The sequence below is a fragment of the Sturnira hondurensis genome, unplaced genomic scaffold, assembly GCF_014824575.4.
Source record: "Sturnira hondurensis isolate 20B ecotype Veracruz unplaced genomic scaffold, ASM1482457v3 Scaffold0000880, whole genome shotgun sequence".
Taxonomy (NCBI): Eukaryota; Metazoa; Chordata; class Mammalia; order Chiroptera; family Phyllostomidae; genus Sturnira; species Sturnira hondurensis.
Window position 1 is genome coordinate 4509067 of NW_028073511.1, and position 24196 is coordinate 4533262.

General features: G+C 39.3%; 2 protein-coding genes and 1 non-coding gene across 4 annotated transcripts in view; 2 read left to right on the forward strand and 1 right to left on the reverse strand.

Moving 5' to 3' along the window:
• The window catches only part of XPO5 (exportin 5), a 68605-nt gene extending 67738 nt beyond the window's left edge, over positions 1-867 (reverse strand). For both annotated transcript variants that reach the window (XM_037053559.1, XM_037053551.1), the window contains exon 1: positions 555-867. In XM_037053559.1, the coding sequence (XP_036909454.1) occupies positions 555-659 (105 nt within the window). In that variant the 5' untranslated portion in view covers positions 660-867. The remainder of the gene's footprint in view (positions 1-554) is intronic.
• Positions 868-940: 73 nt separating this feature from the next.
• Positions 941-24196, forward strand: part of POLH (DNA polymerase eta) — a 35746-nt gene continuing 12490 nt past the window's right edge. Inside the window, exons 1-6 of the mRNA XM_037053572.1 lie at positions 941-1235; positions 4221-4361; positions 4599-4733; positions 8701-8918; positions 20947-21116; positions 22938-23041. Of these exons, the coding sequence (XP_036909467.1) occupies positions 4225-4361; positions 4599-4733; positions 8701-8918; positions 20947-21116; positions 22938-23041 (764 nt within the window). The 5' untranslated portion in view covers positions 941-1235; positions 4221-4224. The remainder of the gene's footprint in view (positions 1236-4220; positions 4362-4598; positions 4734-8700; positions 8919-20946; positions 21117-22937; positions 23042-24196) is intronic.
• LOC118994462 (U6 spliceosomal RNA) lies at positions 7551-7653 on the forward strand. Its single transcript, XR_005068053.1, has one exon. It is a non-coding gene; the product is annotated as a U6 spliceosomal RNA (small nuclear RNA).

Consider the following 24196-nt stretch of genomic DNA (forward strand, 5'->3'; position numbering starts at 1 on the left):
ACACATAGAGGTCATGGAGGGGTGTAAAGATTTAAGTAAAAGAACACTAACAAGACACTACGGGGTCTGGTGCTCATTTAAGGAGGGTCAGGAGAACGGGTTAGCAGGGAAACTCCTAGAGCAGGGAGACCGTAAAGAATGCTGCTGGTGCTGAGTACGGGATGGACACGTGCGCCACGGAAAGGCGAGGGGATGCGTGGACGTGGGGCTCTGGGGAATAAAGTTAAGTTTAGCCAGCTGTGGAGGCGGGCGTGCTAGTGCGAACAAGAGTGAAGTGGGGAAAAGGGGAGGTGAGGGCAATGCGAAGTGGTGGTGAGACGAGACCGCCAAAAGCAGTTACCGACCGGGACGTCCCGGGAAAAGGGCCGGCGTCACCAACAGAGAAGACTGGCAGTGGGAAGAGGCGCGGAGGGCGGTGAAAGAAGGCCCCTCAGTGTTAAGGAGAGAAGTCCAAGGGCCGCGTGGGCAGGAGACTACCAGGGTTGTGGGCGGCGCCGAGGTGACTGGGCTGAGGGAGGGTCTAGGGCAAGCCCCGCGCGCCAGACCCCAGCTACCTTCAGGGCTTCCAACCGATAGCGCTGGGTGGAGCTGGGGTCCATCATGACCGTCACCGCTTTCACCAGCTGCTCGCACAGCGCGTTCACTTGATCCATTGCCATGGCTACTGCCACGCGCCGGGGGAGCGTACTAGGGCCGTCCCGGGAACACAAGGTACAGACGGCTCCCTCAACGTTATAACAAGCTAGTACCGGGCCGCGGCGAGGTGAGGGGTGGAGAGCGGGAGGAGGAGCCGTGTGCGGCAGAAGATCCAGCCAGGAAAGAACCGGCGGGGCACACGCGCCCGATCCTCCACTACGCACGCGCTGGCGGAAGTGGCGGCTCACTCGTGACGGTTGCCCAGGGTGGGCGAAGCTGGGGACGGAAGGGCCTCCTTGCGCAGGCGCGTCAACGCCCTTCGCGACGAGCGCGCCGATTGATAGCTGTCAAGGGTGTTAGCCGTTGAGCGCGCTGGCTTTGGCTGAATCAACCCGGTGGTTTGGGGCGCTGCCGGAGCAAGGATTCTCTGCGACCCTCCGTCTGTTTTCAACCTAACGGGGAATAAATCTCTCGATACTAACTGGCTTGCTCCCGGAAAAGGGACAGTTACTCAAGACCCCGTCATCTTCCAGTGGACACCAAGCCCAGCATTTGCAGCGTCCGCAGTTTGGCAGTTTTGCCAGGGGTTTGCCACATTGGTAAGAGAATTCAAAAATTTTCGGTATCACTGTTTTCAAACCTTTCGGGTTGTCTTAGCTATTGGTTTTATGATATAGTAGTGACTGGTGACAACATCGGGCCAAAGTTACATGAACTGGAAATACACGCTCACAGAGTATATAGCCTTGGTATTCTCCCCTAAGAGAATTTTTCGCGTGGAAAAAATTAATATTTTTCTCTGTAGCTCTTAAACCTCCCTCTTGTACTTACTTTTCTTGGATGTGTTATCACCATATTGGCACCAAACTTGTTTTGTGCAGATTGGGATAAATTGAGATACTTAAAGACGAATAATTGCAAGTATTGAAGGTTTGAGCTGTGCTGATCTTTTGAAGTGCTTGCTATATATGCTTCACAGTAGTATTACCCTTATTCCGAAAATAGGGTTTTGGCAGAGAGTGTGTTTCATTTTCCATCTTTTAAAAAGCTCCTCCCTTCACCAGCAAAATATGTAAACTGAAAACTTGAACAGCTTCATTATCTGTTAAAGTGTGCATATCGGTTTTTGCATGTATATACTTACTAATTTGTTTGCTGGACTTAAATCACTGCTCCCTATTCATACTCCATTTCTGGTACTTGTATCACTGTGGTGCGTATCTGTTGTTTTTGTGTGTGTGAAAACACATTTACTATTTTTACTCTGGCATCTGTTCCAGTGCTATGCAAAAGGCACTTCTGTCAATGTATTTCATTCGCCTCTTTTCAGTGATATAATTTATTTATTAGGAATTAATGCCTTGACTCTCTGATTTTTAAAAACTCATTGTTTTCTTTCCACTAATCTTCCACTTTGTAGTTGCATGCCACTTTTTTCAAAGTGAATGTTAATTTTTGACACTTTTTAAAAAGAATACAGTTGAGTGGTTACTCAACTGTATAACCTGTGTTTCTCATATTTAAATCATGAGTTACTGGTGTTTTCATAAGTATCTTATATACTTTAGGTTAGTGTTTCTCAATCTCTGCTACGTATTAAAAGGGCCTGGAAAGCTTGTAGAAATCACAATGCCCAGCTCATATCCATACCAATTAAATTATGGTGTCTGGTGGTCAACCCTAAAAGCCAATATCAATATTATTTAAATGTTCCTAGGTGATTCCAGTATACAGCAAAGTTTGGGAGCAAACTTCTTTAGTTTACATTCCTTCTTCTAAATTTCTAATATTGTTAAATGATAATATTAGTCTGTATCCACTATCAAGTATATAAGGTTTATTCTTCCAATCTACTGTCCATACTTTTATACATGTCTATGCTGGAATAGTATGTAGCATTTTTTTCTTTTGTTTTCAGAAATTTACATGAATGAGTAGAAAATCACTATTAGAACACTGCAAAATAGTTGTCCCAGGCAAGATTCACTGATGGGTGCTTAGTGGTTGAAGATTTGAGGAGAAACAGGATATTTGCAGCCTCAAAGTATCTCCCCTTAGATTGGTTACAAAAGGAAAAATAGTAACTTTAACATGAGAAACAGGGCAAATACTTTCTCAACTAAATGGTCATGGTTAATATCACCAGTAATAAGACATATTGATATTATGTACCTCCCAAAATGATACACTGAGAAGAGCAGATAACTTATGTAATATTCTTGGCAAAAATGCATAACCTTGGTCTAATCAAGAGAAAACATCAGACCAACCTAGAGAGAAATATATTCTCAAAGTAACTAACTAGTTTTCTTCAAAAGTGTGAAGGTGATGAAAAACAAGGGAAGATTTAGGAGGCGTTTCAGATAGAGAAGATTAAGTGGACACGATGACTAAGACTGGGTACTAGAGTGGATCCTGGAACAGAAAAAAGGTATTAGTGGAATAACTGGTAAAATTCAAGTAGTTAAATATCATACCAATGTTCATTTTTTAGCTTTGATAATTATGCTATGTAAAATATTAACATTAGAGGGAACTAGGTGTAGGAGAACCTGCTATTTTTGCAATATTTTTTAAGTCTAACATTATTTCAAAATAGAAAGTTAAAGAAATTCACATGATGCCCTGGCTGATGTGGCTCAGTGGATTGAGTGCCAGCCTGGGAACAGGGATTGCCACTTTGATTCCCAGTCAGGTCACGTGCCTGGGTTGTGGGCCAGGTCTCCAGTTGGGGGTGTGAGAGAGGCAACCACACATTGATGTTTCCCTCTTCTTTCTCCCACCCTTCTCCTCTCTAAAAATAAATAAATAAAAACTTGAAAAAAAAGAGGAACTGCTTGGGGCTTCACCAGTGTCTTCCACTGGCTCAATCCCTGCTGTTTTTGTTTTTTGTTTTTTGTTTTTAAATAAAAGGAAAAAAAGAAATTCACATGAATGCTGTGATGTTATACATCATTTTCTGTTTCTCTTTTCCCTGAATTTATACTTGAGATTTATGTATGAATTAGATTAACTGTTGGCTTAATTTCTTTGTCAATGTGAATTGTGGTTTTAATTTGCATTTCTGTAAGACTAATGCTATTTTCATTTTCATGTGCCTGTTGACTATTTTTTTAAAGATTCTATTTATTTATTTTCAGAGAAAGGGATGGAGAAGGAGAGGGAGAGAAACATCAATGTGTAGCAACTCCCTCTTATGTGCCCCCAGTTGGGGACCTGGCCCACAACCCAGGCACGTGCTCTGACTGGGAAACTAACCAGTGATCCTTTGGTTCTCAGGCTGGCGCTCAATGCACTGAGCCACACCAGCCAAGGCCCTGTTGACTATTTGTATATCTTTTGTGAAGTGTTCAGTTCTTTTGGGAGATGGATATTTTAAAGTTTTTAATACTTACTACCTTCCTAAAATTGTACCAATTTATTATTCTTCTTCGAGTAGTAAATGAAAATGCCTTTTTCATTCTTGTTAGTTTCCAGGATCTCATGCTCATGGTAACTCAACACTGGAAGGAGAGAAATACAGTTTTTCTTGGCGCTTTGGATTAGGTATCCTTTTTAACTGTCTATAAAATATTGTCTTACAGAAACATGGCTAATGGACAGGATCGGGTAGTAGCTCTAGTGGACATGGACTGTTTTTTTGTTCAAGTGGAGCAGCGGCAAAATCCTCATTTGAGGAATAAACCTTGTGCAGTCGTACAGTACAAATCATGGAAGGGTGGTGGGTAGGTATCATAATTATTGTTGAAGCTGTCAACTACTGTTTTAATTTATAAGAATGCATGGCACTATGCTAGGTACTATTTTTGAGAGTAATGAACTGCTGTGTTTGAAATCAAATAGTGGCATCTATGGCCAAAAAGTTTCTGCTCTTAATGTTTATAGCCTGTACATGTTAAATTTTAGTTGCTTTTGCCTATGATCATATAGTATTTTTATGTCCCTTTTCTTTCTAACCTTAGAATAATTGCAGTGAGTTATGAAGCTCGTGCATTTGGGGTCACTAGAAACATGTGGGCAGATGATGCAAAGAAGTTATGCCCAGATCTTCTACTGGCACAAGTTCGCGAGTCCCGTGGGAAAGCTAACCTCATGAAGTAAGAAGAACAGATTGTTTAAGGGGTTGGGAAGGGCTGGAAATAATATGCAACGACGCTAGGAACTGATGTTTCAAATTAGTTTTGTGTAAATAATGTCTGAAAAAGTTACCTTTCATCAGCCGACTTTTAAAAGTTATTTCTTTATTTTTAGAGAGAGGGGAAGGGAGGGGGAAAGACAGGGAGAGAAACATTGGTGTGAGAGAGAAACGTTGATCTTGTTGCCTCCTACCCACGCCTCTGCTGGGACTGAACCCAAATCTAGGCATGTGCCTTGATTGGGAATCGAACTGGTGACTTTTTGCTTTGCAGGATGACACCCAGCCAACTGAGCCACATTAGTCAGGGAAGTTAGCCAACTTTTCTATGTCATATGAAAACAGACTCCGATATTGTATTTCAGGAGTAGTTCAGAGTCATTATAATCTGCAATAATTGCTGTTCTTGACCCCTTCTCACTTTCTTACTTTAAAGTTGGTTGAACCTAATCAACAAAATAAACTAATGAGCAAAACAGAACCAGAGACATGGAAACAGGGAACAGACTGACAGCTGCCTGAGAAACGGGGGTGGGGCGGGGCAAGGGGGACTGGTGGAAGGAAGGGGAAGGGACTAGTCAAAGAGCATGTATGAACGACCCATGGACATGGACAGTGGTGTGAGAATGGACTGCTGGAGCAGGGTGGGCTGGACGGAGGAGGGCAAAGAGGGAAAAATTGGGAAAACTAATAGGATAAACAAGAATTAAAAAATAAATTTTAAAAAATGGTTGTTATAATATAACTCAATATCAATTTCTGTGTTCTCAAGCCAAACCTGCAGTATTTGAGGTAATTAAATTGACTGTGAAACTAAGAGTTTTTTTCAGAAAAGGCCGAGTCAAACTAACATTCTAATATGATATCTAGAATTATTTGCCAGAATTGAACAATCTTTTTTTTTTTTTTAGAATTGAACAATCTTAAAGGAGAGTACCATCTCTGATTTTTAACTGACCTGTCTCTTCCCAAATTTTAGGAGGCTAGTCTTGAAATGGGAGACATCTATAGCCATAGCCAAGTGAGAGGCAGTTACAAGCCCAAACCATTTTAATAATCCCAATAGTTTGTGTTGAGTATATGTCATATGTCAGGCACTGTATTAAGCTCTCCATAAGCACTATCTCTTAAATTTCATGTTGTAATATGGTATGTTCCAGTAGTACACTCCCTCCCCACCACACACTCACAGATGAGGAAACAAGCTTAGAGAGGTTAAATAATTTTCCATAGCAAGAAAATAGAAGACTGAGAATTCAGGTTTTTTTTTTTAGATTATTTATTTATTTATTTATCTTTTAGAGGGGAAGGAGAGAGGGAGAGAAACATCAATGTATGGTTGCCTTTCGTGCGTCCCCTGCTGGGAGTTGGACTGCAGGGAACTGGCCTGCAACCCAGGCATGTGCCCTGACTGGGAATCGAACTGCGATCCTCTGGTTCTCATGCCTGTGCTCAATCCACTGAGCTACACCAGCCAGGGCAGGATTCAGTTTTTTTCATATTCCACTATCCACATTCTCATAGTACATTATACCATGTGTTGTGGTGTGTAGCGATCATGCTTTGATTTGGGACTTGAGATATTCCTGAATTCACCTGTGAATTGGAAGTTTAAAGGTAGAGTGTCATAGCCAACCACACATTGAAGTTATTGCCAGGAAACAAGACATATTTGACTGGAGCTTATTAATACCTTAACCCTAAATTAGAATTAATTCAACTAACAGACATATGCTACATTGCATTGAATAGAATTTTATGCTAATAGAGACAGTATAACTTTCCAGAAATATAACTGTGTGATTTTGAAAAGTCACATGCCACCAACTTTAAACTTTTTGAACAAAAGCAGTTTCAGAAAATATAGGAGTAAGTTTGTAGACAAGAGCATTATCAAGACCTGCTGATTTAAAGTTTAGTTTAGCCCTGGCTGGTGTGACTCAGTGGATCAACCATTGACCTGTGAACTGAAAGGTCCCTATTTCGATTCCCAGTCAGGGCACATGCCTGGGTTGCGGGCCCAGTAGGGGGCGTGTGAGAGGCAACTGATTGATGTTTCTCTCCCTTTTTTCCCCCTCTCTTCCCCTCTTTCTAAAAATAAAATCTTTAAGATTATTTTAATAATTAGCTTGAGATACCAGGTTATTAAAAATAAAAATAAGATTTTTAAAAGTATTTATACAGTAAGGTCATTAAATATTCTTGAGAATACATTGGAGCAATTGGCTCAGGAGGCTGTGAAGGAGAAACAACCACTACAGCCGGGTATCCTTTCCTCACCATGTATGTGGGCGAGTGTATTGAGCTCTCATGCTGTTGTGCACACTTGAGCTCACTCTCTCTTTTTGGTGGGGGGGGGGCGCGTCTGACTCTCCGGCCCAAAAAATGACTTTAAAAAAGGCCACCTTTTTCTAATTCTTTCTCTAATTCTGTCATTTGAGAATGTTTTAGAACAAATTTCACTAGTTTTGATAGATATCTTAATGAAGGGGTGCACATAATTTTATTTTTATAATAAATAAAATAGGTTGAACAAGAATAAATAACTTATTTAAATTCTGTAGTAAGTGCAAAGCAAAGGAAATATCCCCATATTACCATAGAAAACTAGCTCTATGCAGCCAGAAGAGCTGCTTGTTTTGGTTTGAATAGACAGTATATGGTGAGACTGGTATCCCCTAGGGGAGGCTGTGTGCCTGTCCAGGCACACTGTCACGTTCTAGAAGCTGATCTTCAACTTTATCATTTGAATGTCAGTGTATTCAGAAGTGATTGATGCTTGCTTTGGCAGCACGTGTACTAAAATGGAAACAATACAGAGAAGATTAGCATGGCTCCTATGCAAGGATGACATGCAAGTTCATGAAGAAGTGATTGGTCTTGACTGGTTGTGTGTGTGTGTAGCAAGGACCAGCTCACATGTTAAACTCACCACTGACTGCGGATTTTATACGCATGTCATTTGGTTAATTTATAGTGAGAACTACCATCCTGAGGAGAAGATACTTGGGTTCACTAGTCAGTGTGATGTTCTCTATAAGTTACCTCATTTTTTTTTTTAGATTTTATTTATTTATTTATCTTTAGAGGGGAAGGAGAGAGGGAGAGAAACATCAATGTATGGTTGCCTTTTTTGTGTATCCCCTGCTGGTAGTTAGCCTGCAAGGAACTGGCCTGCAACCCAGGTATGTGCCCTGACTGGGAATCGAACCGCGATCGTCTGGTTCACAGGCCCAGGCTCAATCCACTGAGCTATGCCAGCCAGGGCTCATTTTTGGTTACTTCTTGTTTGAAGACAACAGTAGAAGCAGAATACTATGTGGTGTGTATATGAAAATTTAAAAAAGGAATGGGTGATCACAGTAAAATGTTTCTAGTTAAACTAGTTGGAAGCATTTCTTTTTAAAAAAAGATTGTATTTATTTATTTTTTAGAGAGAGGAGGAGGGAGGGAGGAAGAGAGGAAGAGAAATATCAATATGTGGTTGCCTCTTGCATGCCCCTCACTGGGGACCTGGCCCACAACCTAGGCATGTGCCTTGACTGGGAATTGAACCAGTGACCCTTTGATTTGCAGGCCAGCACTCAATCCACTGAGCTACACCAGCCAGGGCTTCTTTTCCCTTTAGAGTAATCCTTGTCACATAGGCATATTCATGGTCTCAATGCTTTCTACCTTACTGTGCTGGAGTTGCCCTGCAAATGTTTGCCTGTATGGTTCTCTTTCCTTGCTTCTGTTATTGACTGTCTTCCTGCTTATTGATCCCTTTAGTTGGGTTACTATCTATTCTCTGACAAGCCATTCCTTTCTTTAAGGAGGTCTTAGACTGATTACGTATATTATTATTCTATTATGAGGGAGGGATGTGGCCCATAGTCTCAATGTTGGCTCCATTTATTGCCTATGTCTATAATCCTTATACTCCTTAGGTACCGGGAAGCCAGTGTGGAAGTGATGGAGGTAATGTCTCGTTTTGCTGTGATTGAACGTGCCAGCATTGATGAAGCTTATGTAGACCTAACCAGTGCTGTACAAGAGAGACTACAAAAGCTACAAGGTCAGCCTATCTCAGCAGATTTGTTGCCAACCACCTACATTGAAGGGTTGCCCCAAGACCCTACAACAGCAGAAGGGACTGTTCAGAAAGGTACTTCCATAGCATCATTTGCTTCTGCTTCCTGCCTTTGGAACCTGCTTTGCTTGGTCACACTGATATTCTTGGACTGATTGAAAGGACACTTAAACTGCAACCTGAATGAATTACAAGGACTCATATGGAAGGATATCCAAATTCTTTTATCTTTCCAGGTATATGGATTTTTAGAAGCTTGAGATCTGTATGAAATCAAGTTTCTCTTTAGATATGATTAGGGCAGGTTACAGTTATCAACAGAAGTCTGACTGAGTACTTCTATCATTTGCAGGTTAATTTATATTATTTTAACTTGCTTTCTTTATCATAAGGAAGGTGAGGTGTTTTGTTTTGCTTTGTTTTTTTCTTTTAAGATAGACCTCAAGTACTGGGAGTTGTGCAAAGTCTCTATCATTTTATTTTACTTCTTTTTCTCTCTCTGGTGATTCCTCCCACTCCCTCCCAACCTCACACATCCTTTGGCACCACCAGTACATTTGGTATATCTTAAATATGTATATGTCTTTATAATTATACCATGTTACTTTGTGTATGTGCTTTTTAAGTTTGTGCTTCTCAATTACAGTCTAGTATTGTGTTATAGAGCTCATTCTTCTTCTTAATTTTCTTTCAATGGTGATTTTATAGCTCTCTCTGTATAGCTATATTTATGTGTATTTGGTTGCTTTTACTTATTGCAGCATAATGCATAATATAGCTCTCCCATGTTTACACACCATTCTCCTAGAGGTGATCTCACTGATTGCTTCTAACTTTCCACTGTTTACATGATGACTGTCCTCATTCATCCTCTTTGGGACCTGTGCAAGTATTTCTCTTGGAAATGTTTTCATGAGTGGACAGCTAGGTGATAGGGTGTACACATATACCTAGTTTCACTAAACACTGCCAATTTGCTCCCCAGAATCGCTATAACAATTTCCCCCTACCCCTGGCAGAACACAAGAATTCTTCCCTCGCCCCCATCATCAGCAATTGATATTATCTAATATTTAAAAATCTTTACCAATATGATGGCTATAAAGTGGTGTTTTCTATTTTTTGTTTGCTTTAAATTACTGAGGTTGAGCATCTCTTCATATACTTGTTAGCCAGTTAGCCAACTGAGTGTCTACTTTCTGTGAATGGCTTATTTGTAATATTACCCACTTTTCCATTGGATTTCATGCCTTTTTTTTTTTTTTTGCAGGAGTTCCTTGTGTATCCTAGTGATTAATCAGTCCCTTGTCTGTTTTTTTTTTTTAATTTTATTTATTTAATTATTTTTCAAGTACAGTTTACTTCCATCCCAGCCTACCCCACCTTGTCTGTTTTGACATTTCAAACATCTTCTTTCAAGGCTGTCACTCATTAACTTTGTTTATGTCACGATTTGTTGAACAAAATTTTTTAGTTCATAAATTTTTCACCTTATAGTTTGTGCACTTTGAATTTTATTTTAGACATCTGTTTTCCACTAGTTCACACATTTTCTTCTCTTTGCATTATAGTTTATTTTTAGGTTTTCAGTCATATGGAATTCACCTTTTTATTTGATTTAAGGTGGGGAGTCACTTAATTATTATTTTTCATGTGAACTAGTTTTCCCAACAATTGTTTATTAAGCAAGTCACTCTTTCTCAACCCCCATATATAAGAGGGTCTGTTTTTGTAGTATCACATTAGTGGTAGTATCACATTATCACATTATATTAGTGTAGTATCACATTAGTGATAGTCCCCGCTCCTGCTCCAGAAACACATTGTCGTTATCACTGTTTGTAGTATGTCATAGTATTGATAAGGACTCCTGCTTTTATTTTTCAAAATTTTCTTATTTATGCATCTTTTTTAAAAAAGATTTTATTTGTTTTTAGAGAGAGGAAAAGGGAAGGAGAGAGGGAGAGAAACATCAATGTATGGTTGCCTCTCAAGCACCCCCTACTAGGGACCTGGTCCCCAACCCAGGCATGTGCCCTAACTGGGAATTGAACCAGAGACCCTATGGTTTGCAGGCCCACACTCAGAGCTACACCAGCCAGGGTTACACGTTTATTGTTCAGTATGTATTTTAGAATACGTAAGTTGAATTCCTTAAAAAATCCTGATGGAATTATATTAAATTTACATATTTAGAGAGAATAGTTATCTTAATGTTAAATTATCCCACCAGTAACCATATCTCACTAATGTTTTAAGTCTTCATTTATATCCCTTTTAGTAGATTAAAATTGTTTTATTTATTGATTTTTGAGAGAGAGAGAAACATCAATATGCTGTTTCACTTATCTATACATTCATTGGTTGATTCTTATATGTATCCTGACCAGGGATTGAACCTGTAACCTTGGCATATTGGGATGGTGCTCTAACCAACTAAGCTATCCCACCAGGGCACTTTCAATGAATTTATTTTTTTATTTTTTAAAATATTATATTTATTTATCTTTAGAGGGGAAGGGAAGGAGAGAGGGAGGGAAATATCAATGTATGGTTGCCTCTCGTGTGTCCCCTGCTGGGAACTGGCCTGCAACCCAGGCATGTGTCCTGACTGGGAATCGAACCACGATCCTTTGGTTCACAGGCCCGCACTCAATCCACTCAGCTACACCAGCCAGGGCTTCAGTAAATTTTTTAAAAAGTATTTGATTTAGCCCTGGCTGGTGTAGCTCAGTGGTTTGAGCACGGGCATGTGAACCAAAGGATTGTGGTTCGATTCCCAGTCAGGGCACATGCCTGGGTTGCAGTCCGGTTCCCTGCAGGCCAACTCCCAGCAGGGGACTCACAAGTGGCAACCATACATTGATATTTCTCTCCTTCTCTCCTTCCCTTCCCCTCTAAAGATAAATAAATAAAATCTTTTAAAAAAAGTATTTGATTTACCTGTTGTAGTATATCAGCTTCTTCTGAGATCTGGAATCTAGTATGTTTTCCTTTTTCTTTCTTATCTGAAGTTTGAATTGATATACATAAAATACACAAATTGTAAGAGTACACACTTTGATTTTCACAAAGTAAACCAGTTTGAATAAATATGACACAGATCAAAAAACAGCCATTTTGATAGGTATATATCAAAATGTGATAGTGATATCACATTGTGGTTTGAGTTTGCATGTCAGTGAAATTGATCACATTTTTATAAGTTTATTGACCATTTAGATTATCTCCTTTCATGGAGTGTATGTTTAAGTCTTTCACTCACTTTTTGTTGGATTACCTTGTCTTCTCGTATAGGACTTTTTTGTGGTAGATGCGACTCCTTTATCAAATATACATATGGTAAATATCTCCAGTCTGTGGCTTTTTTCCCCCCACTCTCTTAATAGTGGCTTTTGATGAACAGAGGCTTTTGATTTATTTATTTTTATTTATTTTTTTAAAATATATTTTATTGATTATATCATTACAGTTCTATTCCCCCCTTCATTCCCCTCCACCCTGCACACCACCTCTCCCTCCCCCCCTTTAGTTTATGACCACGTGTCTCAAGTTCTTTAGATTCTATATTTCCCCTACTATTCTTGCCCTCCCCCCTATCTATTTTTTGCCTACTGTCTATGCTATTTTCTGTACCTTCTTCCCCCTTCTCCTCCTCCCACTCCCCTGTTGCTAACCCTCCATGTGTTCTTCATTTCTATGGTTCTGCTCCTGATCTAGCTGTCCTCTTGGTTTGCTTTTGTTTTAGGTGTGGTTGTTGATAACTGTGAGTTTGCTGCCCTTTCACTGTTCATATTTTTCATCTTCTTTTTCTTATATAAGTCCTTTTAACATTTCATATAATAAGGGCTTGGTGATGATGAACTCCTTTAACTTGACCTTATCTGAGAAGCACTTTACCTGCCCTTCCATTCTAAATGAAAGCTTTGCTGGATAGAGCAATCTTGGCTGTAGGTCTTTGGATTTCATGACTTGGAATACTTCTTTGCAGCCCCTTCTTGCCTGTAAGGTCTCATTTGAGAAATCCACTGACAGTCTGATGGGAACTCCTTTGTAGGTGACTATCCCCTTATCTCTTGCTACTTCTAGGATTCCCTCCTTCATTTTAATCTTGGGCAATGTAATTGTGATGTGCCTTGGTGTGTTCCTTCTTGGGTCCAACTTCTTTGGGACTCACTGAGCTTCCTGGATTTCCTGGAAGTCTGTTTCCTTTGCCAGACTGGGGAAGTTCTCCTGTATTATTTGTTCAAATATGTTTTCCACTTGTGGCTATTTCTTTTCCCCTTCTGGTACCCCTATAATTCGGATGTTGGAACGTTTAAAGGTGTCCTGGAAGTCCCTAAGCCTCTCCTCATTTTTTTGAATTCTTGTTTCTTTATTCTTTTCTGGTTGGATGTTTTGTTCTTCCTTCTGGTCCACTCCATTGATTTGAGTCCCAGTTTCCTTTCCATCACTATTGGTTTCCTGTGCATTTCCCTTCATTTCAATTAGTTTAGTCTTCATATGTTCCTCTAATTTGTGACTTTAATCAACCAGTTCTGTGAGCATCCTGATCACCAGTATTTTGAATTGTGCATCTGAGAGGTTGGCTATTTCTTGGTTGCTTAGAGTTACTGGCTCTGGGGCTTTGAGTTCTTCTTGAGCCATGTTTTGGACTGTTCGTGCCTGTTATGTATGAGGAGCGGAGCCAGGTGTATGTATGAGGTGTTCACCAGGGTGGGGCAACTCAGTTGCTGGGTTGTGATGCTGTATGTGGGGGTGGGGTCAAAGGAAATCAACGGGGGTCCCTTCTGCCTCCTCCCGCCACTGGGGCGGGTTTGTCTCACTGCTCACACCTCTGCTGGTTTATCTGCATGCGAATGTGTGACCACGCTCAGCCTGCCCTGCACCCTCACTGGGTCCGTGATGTTACCCTGGCTGCCTGTGCGCCTGGGTCACCTGGGTCGCCTGGGTCTGGGGATCCTTCCTGCCCGACCCTGCTCGGCTGCTGGCTCCGCCCCTCTTACTGGACCTGGTTGAAGGGTTTGTTGTTGTCGGACTTCCGTATAGTTCAGTTTTCTGTTCTTTGGCTGCGTCTTTGTTCTCAAAACCTTTGTTGTATTCAAACTTGGTTGTGGGAGAAGGCACAGTGTTTCCACCTATGCCTCCATCTTGGCGGAAGTCTCGGGTTTTTTACTTAATTTGGTCCAATTTCTTTTCCTAAAACTTTATGGATAGCATTTATGTCCTGTTTAAGAAATCTTTTCCTATTTCAAGGTCATGAAGAAATTCCCTGTCTTATTTTAGAAGCTTTATTGTTTTGCTTTTCACATTTAGTTTTACAATCCATTGTGTAAATGTCTGTAGGGTATGAGGTGGGATCAAGATTCCCTTTATTATTATATTAATATCCAACTATAATGGCTTTATTAAAGCTTTAATTTTTTATGAAGATCTTGTACATTCATTTGTTATGTTAGTTCATAGATGCTTTAATTTTTAATTACTATGGTGATTTTTAAAATGTACTTCATAATGATTTTTTTAAATATATGTTTTTTAAGATTTTATTTATTTATTTTATAGAGAGGGAAAGGGAGAAAGAGGGAGAGAAACATCACTGTGTGGTTGCCTCTCATGTGGGCCCCAGTGGGGGCCTGGCCCACAACCCAGGCATGTGCCCTGACTGGGAATTGAACCGGTGACCCTTTGGCTCCCAGGCTGCACTCAATCCACTGAGCTACACCAGCCAGGGCCTATGGTGATATTTTAAATTTTTTTCTACTTGATTATTGATGTATAGGGGAATGAATAGTGATTTTTTTAATGAGTTATCTTTATTTACTTTATCTACTTGCTAAAAACTTATGATATAATGTGCATGAAAGCACTTTAAAAATAAATATACTTGATGGTTAAAAATATTTTTTAGACTAGAATAAAATTAGAGCAATAAAAAATTTGCTTTTGTGGTAATACTAGATTATGATGGTTCTAGATATCAGATCTAAGAGAATCTGAGTCTTATATGTTTTTAATCAAATATTATGAACATGGAATTCAACTGGATTTCCCAAAGAATTCTTTCTGTATCTAGAAGCTTTTCAACAGGGTGTCTACACTTTGTTCCTAGATATGTTCTAGGGCTTTTGATCATGGCTATATTCAAAACAGTGTATCTGTTCTCCCTACATTTGTAACATGTACTTTTAGAACTATTATTTTGTAACATTGTTCTTATTCAGAACAGCTTTCAGTAAAAAAAAAGACAAGGAAAAAAAAGAAACAGAAAAACCTTTAAAATATGGATATTAACCAAAAGGAAACCGGGTACAAATCTATGGCAAGTTAACTTTTGGGGGGGAAAATAAGGCAATCTGTTATTACTTATAGAAACAATACAGATTTCTCCAGAAAAAGCTCCAAGAGAGTTTAGCTTATTTCTAGTTACAGTGATGAATTTCCTAGGGGTTTTCTGTCTTTTAAAAAGATGTATTAAAATATTGAAGATTCCTTTACTGTATAAATATGCCTTTCACATGTTGTGTTGAAGGGTAGTAGAACTGTCTAGCGAAGCTCGTGGGAATGAGCATTTAGAAATTATTTTATTCTCTGATCCTGATACAGGAGAGTTTATCAATTTGGAGTCCATGGATCCTTTAGTTCTGTAGGGAAAACACAATGGACACTAAAAATGTGCCACTTGAAAGAGGCAAAGGTATCATACATAACCGGCTGGTGACAAAACGTCATGATTTCTTTATTATTCTGCATCAGAGTCAGAGATTTACTGATCATAATAAAGAGGGTTTTCTTTGGTCTTAACTTTGTGTATCATATTTTACAGTGTAGCTTATTTTTTTAAAGTAAAATTTGGGATTTCTTTTATAATGCTTTAAATTATTGGTTCTTTAAAGGTTTTTTTTTTTGAGGGCTACATATCCTTTTGAAAATCTGTCTTGTCTCAGAAAAATACAAAGCTACACTTAAGGCAATTTTGTGTGCAATTTCCAGGAGATTCACAAATCCTCTGAAACCCACATACCTCAGAATGAGAACTGTTATTACACGTTACAGTAGTATTTGGCTGAAACTCATTATTGAACAACTCTCTGGCTGAAGATGATGGAACATAACCTTTGTTGGTGGTCCAGTATTAATTAGTTCAAGTGGCCATGCTCCTCTTTCTCCTCAAATCTACTGGTCCTTTTTTCCATATACATTTTTATTTCAAATGCCAGTGTTTATAAAGAAGTCATATTTCTGTGTCTTAGGTATCTGTTGCTTTAGTGTGTCCAGTTTAAATATTAAGCTTACAGATGCAGTGATATTACCTTATTATTTATAGTGTTCAGAATATGGTAATATCTAGTTAATGGTTTATGAAATTGCATATCATATTTCTGAGTCTTCATCTGATGTTGCAACAACAGAAGACTCACAACAGAAATGAGCTGATCTACATGCATATAACCTTCACCATCCTCCCTCTTTTTTTTTTTTCTTTTGGAGAGAGAGAGAGAAAGGGTTAGGCTGTCGCCTGAATGTGCCCTGACCAGGGATCAAACCCCCAACCCTGGTGTATCGGGTGATGCTCTAACCAACTGAGCCATCTGGCCAGGGCACTGTCCTGCCTCTTAATGAGTTCAAAGCTAGTAGTCCTACTCAACCATGCTGCATTTGCAACTTTATATTTTCTGTTTCCAAAATAGTTATGTGTGTGTGTGGAAAGTTTAAGTAATAGGATTACTTAAAAATAATACTCAAAAATTGCCACAGTAAAAAATTTCCCTTCGGAACCCATTTGAAACTAGTTTGTGTTAGCTAAGGAACTCATTTGTTCTTTCCTCCCTTTTTTTTTTTTTGCTCTTAATTCATTTCTTTCTAAGCATATATTGGATATCTTCTGAATGTGTGTGACATGAGACAGTCATGTATTGGTGCAAAAAATTATAAATCAGCTGTGAAATGTAGAAACTTTGCTGGCTTTGAAAGAAGCAAGCTCCCATGTTTTGAAAGGGCCTTTGGAGAAGGCACCGTGGCAAGGCTCTGATTGCTGCCCTTTGCTGACAGCCAGCAAGGAAACAGGGACCTCCGTCCTACAGGCTGCAAGATGAGAAATTCTGCCGACAGCCTGATGGAGCTTGGAAGGCACTTATCAGCTTGTAGTAGAGGGGAGGGCACACCTGTTACCAGTACAGGGACTTCTTTTTTGTAGTTATGGTACCTGGAGTTGTGGACTCTAGCCAGAGGTCTATCAGTTTAACCCTGAAGTTTTGACACAAGTCATCAACACTCACTTTTATGCCTGTTCTATTCAGTATTGTACTGGGAATACAAGAAAGATGGCCTAATCAGAACAGAAAAGGATATGAGATATTCAGATGTGAAGGAAAAAGTAAACTTTCTTTGCAGGTGACATGACTATCTTTGTAAAAAATCTTAAAAGCTCTACCTCCCTCCTGCACTGACCCCCCTATAAAAAAAAACAAAACCAAAACCAAAATAAACAACAATAAAAAAAGCCCAGAATAAGTAAGATGAGCAAGATTACAGGGCAGAAAGTCAATATAAAAGTTAATTTTATTTCTATATACTAAAATTTAAAAATGGGAAAAAGAAATTTAAAGAGCAATATTATTTGCAATAGCATTAAAATCAGAAATTAGAGGTAATTTTAACAACATGTGAAAAACTAGTTAAGTGAAAACTACAAAACATTACTGAGAAATGAAAGACATCAATGGAGAGGCATACTATGCTCATAGATCAAAAGACTAAATGTTATTAGAGTTCATCTCCCCAAATTTGCCTACATATTTTTAAATACTTTAAAATTTTTTTTTTTACTGATTTTAGATAGTAGAAGAGGGAGGGAGAGAGAGAGAGAGAGAGAGAAACATCACTTTGTTCTACTTATTTATGCAGTCCCTAGTTGCTCCTTGTATGTACCCTGACCTGGGATTGAACCAGCAACCCTTTGGTTTTCAATCCACTGAGCCACACCAGCCAGGCCTAAAGGACTTTCTTGGGACACCCCAAAGTTAGCTAGAATAGTTGGAGAGGACCTCCTGATAGTTAAGCCTCGAGATAAGCCCTTAAGTACAGATAAGATTTATTTAAGCAAAGGGGAGAAGAAGAACAGTGTTAAAAGAGTAAGAGAAGGGAGGTAGAATAAGTGATGCCTTGAGATAGAAACACGGTATGTTCAGAAAATGGAAAGGATATAACAAGTTTGGGATTAGTGGAAGATTGAAAAGGGTGGGTGGTCTTCAGTGCCAATCTATAGAGTCAGTACTTTATTTTCTAAGTGTGAGACAGCCAATGGCAATTTTGAACAAGCAGTTAAGATTTATAACATTGGTACTTAAGAATATTTAATTTGTGGGCATTGTGTAGCATACATTAGGGTGATCTAAACAAGAATGAAAAAAATCTGAATAAAATACAGTGGGTTGAGATGGGTATGTTAAATATTTTGAAGTGGGCTTTGTTACCTACATAACTAAATGAGGAGGAATTTAAAAAAAGGAAGACAGTATTTGGATTTTAAACCTTTAATAGAAATAGGGAATCATTTCAGGAAAGAACCATTGAAGAGAAAGACAATAAAGATTGATTTTAGTTATGTCTAGTTTGAAAGTATAATGAAAAATTCAAGAAGATTTTTTGTTTTTTGTAGGGAGGTAGAGGTAAGGGATTCATGTTTGAAACTGAGATTAAGATGTGCATATATTCAGCGTAAGTAAATTGAAACATAAGCCAGTACCAGTTCACCAAGAGAAAAAGCACATATAACAAGAGGAGCTGAAGGTTGTTCCATATCCACAGTTAGGGTATTCGAAGAGGAAGACAAGGCAGCAAAGGACAGAAGCAGCAGTCATCAATAGTTGGAAAATATTTCCTTCCAGGTGCTCATCCTTCTCTTCTTCTCTGTGTGTAAACCTTTATTCTAGCTTTCCAAGATACTTTGAATGTATATTTTTCGCCTTGTTCATACCTCACTACTGCCTCTTTAAATCAGCATGTGTATGTTCCCTGTGTATCTGTCTTCTTCACTATATAATTATGTATATAATTATGTTTATGCTTTTTCAAAATTGTGACTAGTTCTGAATTAGATAGTAAGGAATTTTCAAGGCCCTGAGTCCAAGGCTATACCTAATTTTATTATTTTTTTAAATAAATTAATTTTTAAAGCCCTGGCTGGTGTAGCTCAGTGGACTGAGTGCAGGCCTGCAAACCAGACGATCGTGGTTCGATTCCTAGTCAGGGCACATGCCTGGGTTGCAGGCCAGTTCCTGGCAGGGGCCATTTCCCAGCAGGGGATGCATAAGAAGCAACCATACATTGATGTTTCTCTTCCTTTCTCCTTTCCTTCCCCTCTAAAGATAAATAAATAAAATATTAAAAAAATAAAAAATAATTTTTAAAAATTATTTTATTGTTGTTCAAGTACAGTTATCTGCATTTACCCCCACCACTCCCCCCACCCCATCTCAGCTATCCCCACCTCCCTCCCTTGCTTCCACCCTCCCCCTTGGTTTTATCCATGTGTGCTTTATAGTAGGTCCTAAAAACCCTCCCCCCTTCCCTCTCATTGTCCTCTCCCACCTCCCCTCTGGTTACTGTCAGACTGATCTTAATTTCAATGTCTCTGGTTATATTTTGCAAAGCTATATCAAATTTAAACAGCTTGTCAGGAGAATAAATCTTCTAGTACTTCTGATGGGATTTTAAGCTACTCAATTGGAACCTGCCTCTAAAATATATATATATACAACATACTGACTTAAGTTTACACTGAAGTGTGAGTTAATTCTAACTATTCTAATTTGGGAGGATGTGCAAGGAGAAATTGGAGGAAGAAAGTTCACGAGAAATGGAGAGAGAAACATACTTTAAATCATTGCTTATGAAAAATAATGTATTTATGACATATTAAAACTGTAAGGTTCACCTGGCTGGCATGGCTAGGTGGATTGAGCGCGGGCCTGTGAAGCAAAAGGATCGCGGTTCGATTCCCAGTCGGGGCGCATGCCTGGGTTGCAGGTCAGTTCCCAGTGGGGAACGCACAGGAGGCAACCACGCATTGATATTTCTCTCCCTCTCTCCTTCCCTTCCCCTCTCTCTGAAAGTAAATAGAATATTAAAAAAACCAAAAAACTGTAAGGTTCAGCCTATGCTGAAGCTAAGGCTGATGGAATCAGTATGAAGGAGAAACTGATCTCTCTGGTAAGTACCAAGTAGTCTTCTAAAATGGCTGCCATTTCTGTGAAAACCTGTGCATCTAAAGTACCTGAAATCTAAGCATTCCTGCATTAGATAACAAAAGAAAGTCTGATTTAAAAAACGTCTAGCCAAGAGTTGGAAGCAATCTAGGTGTCCATCAGCAAATGAATGGGTCAAAAAACTATGGTACATATACACAATGGAATTCTATGCAGCAGAAAGAAAGAAGGAGCTCCTACCTTTTGCAACAACATGGATGGAACTGGAAAGCATTATGCTGAGTGAAATAAGCCAGGTGTTGAAGGACAAATACCATATGATCTCACCTTTAACAGGAACCTAAACAACAAAACAAACAAGCAAGCAAAATATAACCAGACACTGAAATAGAGAACAGGCTGATAGTGACCAGAGGGGAGAGGGGAGGGAATTTCAGGGGAAAAGGGGAAGGGTTTACAGGAACAAGTATTAAGGACACATGGACAAAAACTAAGAAGGGTGGAAATGGGAGGGAGGTGGGGAGCACTGGAGGGGTGGACTGGGCTGGGAGTAAAAGAAAACTGTACTTGAACAACAATTAAAATAAATAATATAAAAATAAAAACAATTACCTCTTATAAAAATAAAAAATGTCTAAATGTGCCCTGACTGGTGTGGCTCAGTGGGTTGAGTGCTGGCCTGTGAACCCAAAGGTTGCCAGTTCAATTCCCAGTCAGGGCACAGGGCCTGGGTTCCGGGCCATGTCCCTGGTTGGGGGTATATGAGAGGCAGACGACTAATGTTTCTCTCACACATTGATGTTTCTCTCCTCTCTCACCCTTCCCCTCTCTCTAAAAGTAAATAAATAAAAATATTTTTTTACTGTCTAAATGTGACCTCTCAACTTTTTCAGAGGAAATGCGAAAGCAAGGCTTATTGCAATGGCTTGATTCTCTTGAGATTGAGAACGCCACCTCTCCAGACCTGCAGCTCACCGTGGGAGCAGTGATTGTGGAGGAAATGAGAGCAGCCATTGAGAGGCAGACTGGTTTTCAGTGTTCAGCTGGAATTTCACACAATAAGGTGAAGGCTAATGGTAGTTTTCAAAGAGAAACAGAGATACCTATAAATACAGCAAGGTTACATTTAAGGGGGGCATTTAAATCATTACCCATATACTTTGCAATGGGTTTCTATTTAAAATCCATGTCAAGGTGAAGCAGAAGCCTAGTCATTCTTTCACATGGGAATTGACATTGAACATACACTTTCCTAAGAAGCAGGCTGAAAATTTTGCAGAAAATGCTTATTTATATAGTTACATCTAAAGTATTTCCTTAATGACTGAACTATCTAGGAAGGAGGAGGTTAGTCTTTGAATTTTATATATGAATCTATTTGTTTTCTTTTAATTTGCCGAATATTCTAGTATTATCTCATTTCTTTTAAAAAGAATTAATTTTAGGAGAAAAGAGGGAGAAAAACATCAGTGTGTGGTTGTCTCTCATGTGCCCCCTATAGGGATCTGGCCTGCAACCCAGGCATGTGCCCTGACTGGGAATCGAACCAGCATCCCTTTGATTTTGAGCTGGCACTCAAGCCACTGAGCCACACCAGCCAAGGCTAGTATTATCTCATTTCTTATGTGGAGTGGCCTAGGTGTTTTATGATCTGACTATTCCCCCTTTCCTAATGAAAGCAGTAAGAGAAATGCAATAGTAAAATGTTATTGATTTGAATGCTATTTTGATTTATGGAGTACAGACAATTGTCAATCCAGGAGGAGAATAACTGTTTTTCTGATTAAAGTGCAGTGGTGTGGCTCAGTGGATTGAGTGCCAGCCTATGAGCCAAAGGGTCACTGGTTCGATTCCCAGTCAGGGCACACGCCTGGGTTGTGGGCCAGGTCCCCAGTAACAGGCACATGAGAAGCAACTATACGTGAGAGAGAAACCATTGATGTTTCTCTCGCTCTCTTTATCCCTCCCTTCCCCTCTCTAAAAATAAATACGTAAAATCTTTTTAAAAAAAAAATACAGTGAGGGTCTGGAATCTTTATCCCCCTGACTAGTCTCAATAATTGGGCAGAGGCTGATTTCTGGTTACTACTTTTTCCCCTCCCTCCAATGAGAGCAAAGTGCCAAACTACTCAGCAGAGTTTGGGTGTTTTTTGTTTTTCCTTTCCTGGTTGGGTAGAGGGAAGGAAAACAAAAGTCCTAATGTAATAACTTAAACCACACTAAATGATACCCAGAAGTTCCAGAGAATCTGTCCAATGAGTTTAAGAATGATTTTATATTTTCCCCACTAATTTTAATTTGTGAAATGATGCCACTGAAATATCTTATTCTTTGAAAAGAATTCTCAAGGATTAAAATTTTTTTCATTTCGGTCTTGTTTATAGTATATTTGCTATTGGAGGGTGCTTCAGAGTCCAATCTCTATCAGAGATATAAATTATGGTAATGTGTATTAAACCCAGGACTCAAAATGGAATAAGCAGTAATCAAGAAATATGAATAAGTGGGTAAAACGAGTTTGCCTCCGCTTTTTCATGTGGATATGTTAAGAAATGCATCATAAGTTTCTTCTGCAGCTTCTCTGCCTTTTACCCTCTTGAAGTATGAGAACCTTAGAGTTACATGCAGGCGGAAGAATGACTGAAGGAAAACCAGGAACAAATGTAGAAAGAACAATGCAGACAATGATTGTGGGTCATGTTTCCAGTGAGGATGTTGTAGGAAACCAAGGTTCAGAGGTGTCTTGAGTTTCTGGTTTTGTTTTTTAATTGGACACTGCTAGTCATAGCCCCTGAGCTGTGCCTGTGTGTGTGTATGTTAATGTTCATCAGTTCTTTGTGTGGGTGTTGACAGCAATGAGGTTTTTACACTTTCTGTATTCCAGGTCCTGGCAAAACTGGCTTGCGGACTGAACAAGCCCAACCGCCAGACGCTGGTCTCACACGGGTCAGTCCCTCAGCTCTTCAGCAATGTGCCTATTAACAAAATGTAAGTGTTTGGGCAGCCTCTTCACTTCCACTCAGACACATATGAAAGCGCTGTCTGGTTGTCTTTTCTTTTGTTCCTTAGGAAGGATTGATTGGAACCAGGGAAAATTGGTGGCAGGAAGGTGGGAGGGAGAAAACACAGGAAATTTCGAAAAAAACAGAATTTTTCTTTTCTTTTGCCATTTACATTTTTATTGTGGAAAACATATGAAATGTACAATGTACCATTTTAACCACACTGTTTTAGCCACCCTGTTTAGTCACATTAAGTACCTTCACATGGCTGTGCAGACATCAGCACCATCCATCCGCAGAAGCCTCTGTCCTCCCACACGGAAACAGCACACCCGCTCAGCTCGAACTCCCCCGCAGCACCCCCCCAGCCTCTCACGACCACCACTCCACTTTCTGTTGTTTTGAGTTTGACTTCACTAGCTACCCCATGTAGGTGGAATCATACAGTAGTTTCCTTTTGTTTTTTTAAAGTATATTTTGTAGAATTTTTCTTAATGAAACTTCAATTCTTGATTATCTGCGGAAGATACTTAATACTGAATTTTTTAAAATAAACTGATTTTTAGATGTATGTTTAACTTCCCTCTGGATTTTTTAATCAAGTCTGTTATTGAATAATATAAATGGGAGTTTTACCTCTTCTAATATCATATAAAGATGCTCAGGACTACTGAGTTGCTCTAAACGAGGCATGAAGAAGCCAAATAAAATGAGTAACTAGATTGTGCCTACGAGTCACTGTGTGTCCTTGTCAAGGGTTTATAATACCGCTGACAGGGCAAGACACAACAGTTCAAAGCAACAGTAGAGGTGGTATCACAAGACTGTGTGTAGTTGCTGAATGAATTGTACAGGTAGTTACCAAAGTTCGTAGAAGACAACAGTAATCTGAGGAGGATTTATGAAAGAGGCATGGGATTTTGTTTTGAGATTTGGCAAATTTGGAGAGTCGGATGAGATAGAAGAGCAATAGCAATTTGGACAATGTTTTGAACACAAAGAGAGAAAAAGTATGAGATATTTCAGTGAACCGGGACATAAACTAGTTTAGCTGGATCATACTGAGGAAGAGCAGTGATGGAAATAGTACTGAAAAGATTGGTTGAAGTAAGATCATAGGAAGCCTTGAAGGCCAGGCTGA